The 7,250-nt window shown below is 56.2% G+C and overlaps 1 protein-coding gene across 4 annotated transcripts in view; it reads left to right on the forward strand.

Moving 5' to 3' along the window:
• Positions 1–3,357: 3,357 nt before the first annotated feature.
• The window catches only part of LOC104871552 (angiotensin-converting enzyme), a 16,268-nt gene continuing 12,375 nt past the window's right edge, over positions 3,358–7,250 (forward strand). The window contains exons 1-8 of one of the 4 annotated variants that reach the window (XM_010637519.2): positions 3,358–3,487; positions 3,795–3,967; positions 4,320–4,543; positions 4,840–4,984; positions 5,249–5,347; positions 5,737–5,859; positions 6,177–6,388; positions 7,016–7,152. In XM_010637519.2, coding sequence (XP_010635821.1) covers positions 3,395–3,487; positions 3,795–3,967; positions 4,320–4,543; positions 4,840–4,984; positions 5,249–5,347; positions 5,737–5,859; positions 6,177–6,388; positions 7,016–7,152 — 1,206 coding nt within the window. In that variant the 5' untranslated portion in view covers positions 3,358–3,394. Of the gene's footprint in view, positions 3,488–3,794; positions 3,968–4,319; positions 4,544–4,839; positions 4,985–5,248; positions 5,348–5,736; positions 5,860–6,176; positions 6,389–6,591; positions 6,902–7,015; positions 7,153–7,250 lie in introns of those variants that run through there. The other 3 variants (XM_010637520.2, XM_010637521.2, XM_010637522.2) reach the window with 3 other exon arrangements.

Here is a 7,250-nt window from a genome sequence, read left to right on the forward strand (position 1 = left end):
CTCTCCGCCCATCAGACTGGCTGTGGTTCCCTCACGCGGGCCGGGCGTGTGATCCGTGCCCAACACCGACACTGAAGACTCCTCCGAGGCCGAGTCCTCTCGGGTGGCAGCGCCCAGGGCTCCGGGCTGGGCAGCGACAGTTTTCACAGTGGGCTCCCCGCTCTGCTCTGGAATTCTCTCCAGGCAGCTGCTTACCTACCTCCAGACGCGGGCCACTTTTCCCTCATCCCACCTCCCTTCTGGCCCCATTTTCAGCCCCAAGGCTCCCCTGAGGAAGGGGAGGCACTTCTTGATTGGAGGCGTAGGAGGAAAGGGACACTGCTCCCTCAAACTCTAGTCTCCAGGACAGCGATCTCTGCAGCGCCACTTGTCTCCAAGCCCTTGGCTTTCTCCACCTGCCAGCCCCGTAGCTTCCCCGGAGGCAGGTTCCAGAGCTGTTCAACCTCCCTCTCCTCCTGGTACCCACAGGAGGAAGCAGCCCTGCTCAGCCAGGAGTTTTCGGAGGCCTGGGGCCAGAAGGCTAAGGAACTGTATGAGCACATTTGGCAGAACTTCACTGACCCACAGCTGCGCAGGGTTATCCAATCTGTGAGCACCCTGGGTCCTGCCAACCTGCCCCTGGCCAAGCGGCACCAGGTGGGCCCGAGGGACGAGGCAGAAGTGGCAGGGTGGGGGTGGTTGGGAGAGCAGCCTGGCAAGGCGGAAGGGACCCGGCAATTTGTGTGGCCCCTGGCTATAGGGGAGTCTGGGAAGCATAGCCGGGCTGCCGGAAGCACTGGTTTTCTCTGGAGATGTGGTGGGGAGTTGCTTTTATTGAAGCCAGTATTATGGAGTAGAAAGACAAATTCAAAGGCTGGGAGTATAGCTCGGTGGTAGAGCACTTGCCTGGCATGTGTGAAGCCCTGGGTTCTATCCCCAGCATTACATAAAGGGAGAAAAAGAGCTAAATTTCTCCCTAGGCCAGCTTGTTTAGGGGTTTCCCTTAAAAGGTTGAGGAAGATTGAGAAGGCACACAGACCAGAGGATCCGAGATTCACCCTCACTGCCAGGGGGAGCTGAGCTGGGACTTTGGTTCCCTGACTCTCAGGACGTTGGCTCCACTTGCATAGAATGCCCCCACTGGAAGGGACATCAGTGTAGCAGTGGCCAGAATTGCTCCCATTGCCACAGACTGACCTTGTCAAGGCCACATGCCCTCTCCAGGCCACCTTTTCTTCCCAGAACAGAGAGGAGGGATGACCAGAGTAATTCCAGGGACTGTTCAGGACTAACATTTCCTCCACTCCAACTCCCCAGTACAATTCTCTGCTAAGCAACATGAGCAGGATCTACTCCACAGGCAAGGTCTGCTTCCCCAACAAGACTGCCACCTGCTGGTCACTGGACCCAGGTATGACCCGGTCCACTCCGCTGGGTTTTCTTAGCCCTTCCCAATCACCCTGCTCCACCCAGGGGATGGCGTGTTTACTAGTAAACTGACAGGCACTGACCTCCAGTGGGGCTGCACTGTGCATGACCCCACACCTCTATTTCCGCTGGCAAGTGACTTCCAGAATCCCCATCCCCCAGTCTCTCCCACTCCCACTAGACTTTCCACCTAGTTGCTTGGTTTTTCCTTTCATGGGTCCTCTCACTCTCCCCAAAAGTCCTCCACAGGCTTTGTATCCTATGGGGCTTCCTCTTGAGGTTGACCACGCCATCCAATGAGTCATGAACGGTCTGTCTGGGTTTTGGTCTCTGAGCATCTTTTCGGTGTTAATCACCTTGGACATCATTTCCTTGGGGATAGGGGTCCTGCCTGGATGCTTGCTTTTGCTAGCTCCCAGCCACATCCTGTAGGCTACCCCTGGCTCTGGGGACATTGTGATGTTAAGGAAACTGGTGGGAATGATGGAGATCTATGTGCAAACTCTGGTGAAGACTGGTGTAGACTTGGATGCAGAAGTCTCCTAACTGACCCTGCTCATCTGTATCTCAGAGCTCACCAACATCCTGGCTTCTTCGAGAAGCTATGCCATGCTGCTGTTTGCCTGGGAGGGCTGGCACAATTCTGTGGGCATCCCGCTGAAACCCCTGTACCAAGACTTCACCACCCTCAGCAATGAGGCCTACAAACAGGACGGTGAGCCTCCTTCTCCTGAGCCAAGGACAGTAGCTCTTCCCAGCTTGCACATGCTCTTGTCTGCTGTCTCCCACTGAGCCCCAGCCCCTGATGCAAACAGAGCAGCTAATAGGATGATTCCAGAGCTGGCCTGAGGTCAGGGCTGGTGGAGAGGATGTGGTACCTGCAGGTAGTGTGCCTTCCTGTGCTGCTCTCCTGCCCTCCTGCTGCTACTCCCAGCTCTGCTCTCACCCCAGCACTCCTCTTAGCCTCTTCATGCTCCAGAATCTATTTAGCTAGAGCTTGGAGCAGCCTGAAGGTAGAAATATACACCAGCAACCCAAAGCCATCCTTTCCTGCTAACTGGCAGGTACAGGGTCCCAAACAAGGAGGATGGTGAAGTTGAAGGTGGGAGGTAAAGGGCCAGAGCCTTGGTCCTGACCTATACCCTCCTACCCGACCCTGCTAGGCTTCTCAGACACAGGGGCTTACTGGCGCTCATGGTACGACTCGCCAACCTTTGAGAAGGACCTGGAGCACCTCTACCACCAATTAGAGCCCCTCTACCTGAACCTCCATGCCTATGTCCGCCGTACACTCTACCGCCGCTACGGGGACAAGTATATCAACCTCAGGGGGCCCATCCCTGCCCACCTTTTGGGTAAGGACTTGGCCTTGCCTCCACGCAAATCCCAGGGAAGCCTGAGTTCAAAGTGATGCCTAGGAGAGGGGAAGGTGGGTCATCCCTCTGGTGTCTCACATGTAGAGCAACATACATTCACTTTCCTATGCCAGAACCCTGTGTAGCTGGCTTAATCCCTGTCACTGACATTAGCCTTTCTACCTTACAGAGGGGGACACTGAGGCTCAGAGTGCACAACTGACTGTGGTTAGGGAGCCAGTACAGGGCAGAGCTAAATGCCAAACTGAATGCTTCGGCCCCCAGTCCGGTGGAGGAGGCCACTTCATCCTTGTTCGTGCCCAAGAAAACAAGCCCTGTGCTCTACCTCAGGACTGGAAGCCAGGGACCCTGACAGAAAGGATGCTAGCAATATTGCCTGGGCTCAGGCTTTGCAGTGGCCAACCAAGGAACATGGAGCCCACAGCAGAATGTGGGTGAGGTTGATTTGTGACAGGACTGGCCCTGAGCCGGGAGAGCTGCCCTGGAGGCCCCAGGGTGCAGATACTGGTGTCCAAGGTGCTACTCAATGACAGGCATGGAGAAGCAAGTATGGCTGGGCAGGGAGCCAAGCTCCCCTTCTTCCCCACCCCTTCTTCCTCCTTTTAGGAAACATGTGGGCACAGAGCTGGGAGAACATCTACGACATGGTAGTGCCTTTCCCAGACAAGCCCAACCTCGACGTCACTAGTACTATGGTGGAGAAGGTAAGCTCTGCGTGCAGAACCCAGGCTGGGACAATGAGAGGGAGTCAGCGATAGGGAGAGGGGCGGGGAGGATACCTCAGTGAGGTCATGGATCTATGTCCACGGTGGTGGGGTGTGAGCACAGTTCACTTTCACTGATCTGCTGCAGTCGGTCAGTAGGGCCCTACTGGGAAGGGAGGCCTCTGAGCAGAGTTGTCTTTCATGGGCAGAGAGCTGCCCTGGGCTGGGGAGTCCTCGACCTGCTCCCAGGACAGCCAGGGTGCCCTCTGGGCAGCTGGCCCCTGACCAGTGTCACATTTGGCACCAGGGCTGGAACGCTACACATATGTTCCGGGTGGCAGAGGAGTTCTTCACCTCCCTGGGGCTCTCACCTATGCCTCCTGAGTTTTGGGCAGAGTCGATGCTGGAGAAGCCATCTGACGGGAGGGAGGTGGTGTGCCACGCCTCAGCCTGGGACTTCTACAACAGGAAGGACTTCAGGTGTAGATGTGGGAGGAGCAGCATGCCGGGGCTCTGAGAGGGTGCTGCTGGGGCCCAGGCTTGCCTCTACCTGCCCCTGCACTGGCTATGGGCTGGTCTGTTGTTGGGCATATGAACCCATTCGGCCACCTCCTTTCAGCTTTGACTGCAGTCAACACTGTACCTTGAAAGGAGGAGGAAGGCCTGAGTGGTGCTGGGCTGGGACAGAGTCAAGGATTTCCTTGTTTCCAGCCACTTCTTCCAGGGCAGTGCCCTCTTTGGTCCTGTCCATCAGGTGCCTCGACCTCTCCAGTTCTCTAGTTACTGCCCTGCTCTATCACTTACCTCTTCCTTCACCCCTTCCATGCCCCAGGATCAAGCAGTGCACAAGGGTCACGATGGACCACCTCTACACGGTGCACCACGAGATGGGCCACGTGCAGTACTACCTACAGTACAAGGAACTGCCCGTCTCCCTGCGCAGAGGTGCCAACCCTGGCTTCCACGAGGCCATTGGGGATGTGCTGGCCCTCTCAGTCTCCACTCCTGCACATCTGCACAAAATTGGCCTACTGGAGCGTGTCACCAATGACTCAGGTACAGGCATGTTGGGAGGACTCAGACTCAACTCCCCTCCAGCCCTGCTAGCCCCACTCAGATCTGCCCTTTCATTTTCTGCTTCAGCGCCCAAGGCCAGAGCCTCATATCCCATCCTGAGCCCAGCATTCCCCCAAAATCCTTTTCTGAGCAGGGCCCCAGATCTCAGGACTTACCTTCTATGTCTACCCAGCCTTACCTCCTGTTGGCCATTTCCCAGGCTTACTCTGCCCTAGTTGGACTTTCCTTCTGTCCTTGACCACCCCCCCCACTTTTTTTTGTCTCATCTCTCACAGAAAGTGACATTAATTACTTGCTAAAGATGGCATTGGAAAAAATTGCCTTCCTGCCCTTTGGCTACTTGGTGGACCAGTGGCGCTGGGAGGTCTTCAGTGGGCGAACTCCCCCTTCCCGTTACAACTTCGACTGGTGGTATCTTCGGTGAGAAGACAGATAGGAAGGGCCTGACCCCAGAGCCCTCCTAGCACTCCAGGCAGCTGGGGACCTCGGTGCCTCCATCAGCCTCATCCCTTCCTCTAATGATGTCTCCGTCCTCTTACCCAGTCCCTTCTTCCTGCCTGAAACTCTCCTGCAGGACATCTTCCCTCTTCTCAGCATGGGGTAGGGGTACCAGGGTTACCTTTTCTGTGAAAGCTCAGGCAGCCTGTGCAAGCCCTGTGCCCTAAGACAACCATCCTCTTCTAGAACCAAGTATCAGGGGATCTGTCCTCCGGTGGTCCGAAATGAAACCCACTTTGATGCTGGAGCTAAGTTTCATGTCCCAAACGTGACACCATATGTCAGGTACAAGTGTCCCAAGCCCTCTATCTGCCCTAGACCCACAGCTTGTCCCCTTACTCCTCTGCACCCCCAATGGCCCAGAATTAGTTAGAATAGCCCTCTCATCCGGGTATGGTGGTGCACGCCTATGATCCCAGCCCTCGGAAGGCTGAGACAGAAGGGTCACTGTAAATTCAAGGCCAGCCTGGGCTACATCATGAGTTAAAGCTACGTAGTGAGACCCTGTCTCAAAAAATAAAAACAACAAAACAAAACAGAATAGGCCCCCTGAACTGGGCTAGCTTCTCCCTTCTGCCCTAGATAGCTCTACCTGACAGGGTGCTGGACAGGGCCTTTGCAGAGGACTCATTTCTGGCCTCTGCATCCTTCTAATGCTTCTGCTGTACCTGCAGGTACTTTGTGAGCTTTGTCCTGCAGTTCCAGTTCCACCAAGCCCTGTGCAAGGAGGCAGGCCACCAGGGACCACTGCATCAATGTGACATCTACCAGTCCTCCCAGGCAGGGGCCAAGCTTCGGTATGTGGTGGGAAGGGGGTGGTGGTGAGAGGCTGGCAGAGGCTGACAGGAGGTAGAGATATCTGCACGCAACTGTCTGGATTGGGACAGCACTGGGCTAAACTATTGTGGGGTGACTTATCTCTCTCATCAAACACTGGGTGGGCCTTCAGCTACTGTGGGGTGAGGTATTTATCCTGTGCTACCTTCACAGAGATCCTAGGCCCTGGAGGCTTATTGCCACTGCCCTTATAGCCAGTGAGGAACAGGTGGGCAGCGGAACTGCTCTCGAACTCAGCCTGGTCTCCTGTGCCCATGGTGCTCATCCTGCCTAACAGGGAGGTGCTGCAGGCAGGCTGCTCCAGGCCCTGGCAGGAGGTGCTGAAGGACCTGGTGGGCTCAGATGCCTTGGATGCTCAGCCGCTGCTCAGTTACTTCCAGCCAGTCAGCAAGTGGCTCCAGGAGCAGAACCAACGGAACGGCGAGGTCCTGGGCTGGCCAGAATATCAGTGGCGCCCACCGTTGCCCAACAACTACCCAGAGGGCATTGGTAAATCCCTGAGTGAGGGTGGGCGGGCCCTAAGCCTAGGTTCCAGTTGAGCCCTGACCCCTGTTCTGGTAGGGTAGGCGGCCCCTCAAACTCATCAGAAAGGCCCTCCAGTGTAACGGACTCTTTTTTCCCCAGCATCCTAAAGGGGCTGTTCCCAGCCTTAGGGCCCCCGGGGGCTGACTGGCTGGGAACACTGTTCTGTGAGGTCACACTGCAGGCTCCACTCTTATTGGCCAGGGGTGGCAGCTGCAGGGCTCTGCTCTCCTGCGGCCATGGGCCAAGGTTGGGTTGTTCTAGGACTGCCTAGTCTCTTCTTCCTGTTGCTGTGCTGTGGGTACCCCCTACCAGTCCCCAGCCAGGCAACTACCCACCAGGTGACGGTCAACCAGGGGATAGCCGGCCAAGTGTCAACCAGAAACCAGACAACTCACCAAGAAACAACCAGCCAGAAAACACCCAAACAGACCACAGCCCACCAGAAAACCCAGAGCCGAAGTGGGACCACAGGGAGAGGCCAGGGTCTTGGGGGAACGGGGAGGCAGGGATGGCAGGTGGGGGGGTCCAGGGGAACTGCACCCTGGAGAGAGGAAAGCGAGGCTTGTTGTTTCCCTATACTCTGTCCCACAGACCTGGTAACTGACGAGGCTGAGGCTAACAAGTTCGTGGAGGAATATGACAGGACGTCTCAGGTGGTGTGGAACGAATACTCCGAGGCCAACTGGAACTATAACACCAACATCACTGCGGAGGCCAGCAAGGTCCTGGTAGGGGCCAGCGCACTTCTCCGTCTGTGCATGCACATGGACCATGGACATACAAACACCCAAGGACACACACACACACACACACACACACACACACA

Source organism: Fukomys damarensis, unplaced genomic scaffold (assembly GCF_012274545.1).
Source record: "Fukomys damarensis isolate Sample0158 unplaced genomic scaffold, DMR_v1.0_HiC HiC_scaffold_23, whole genome shotgun sequence".
Taxonomy (NCBI): domain Eukaryota; kingdom Metazoa; phylum Chordata; class Mammalia; order Rodentia; family Bathyergidae; genus Fukomys; species Fukomys damarensis.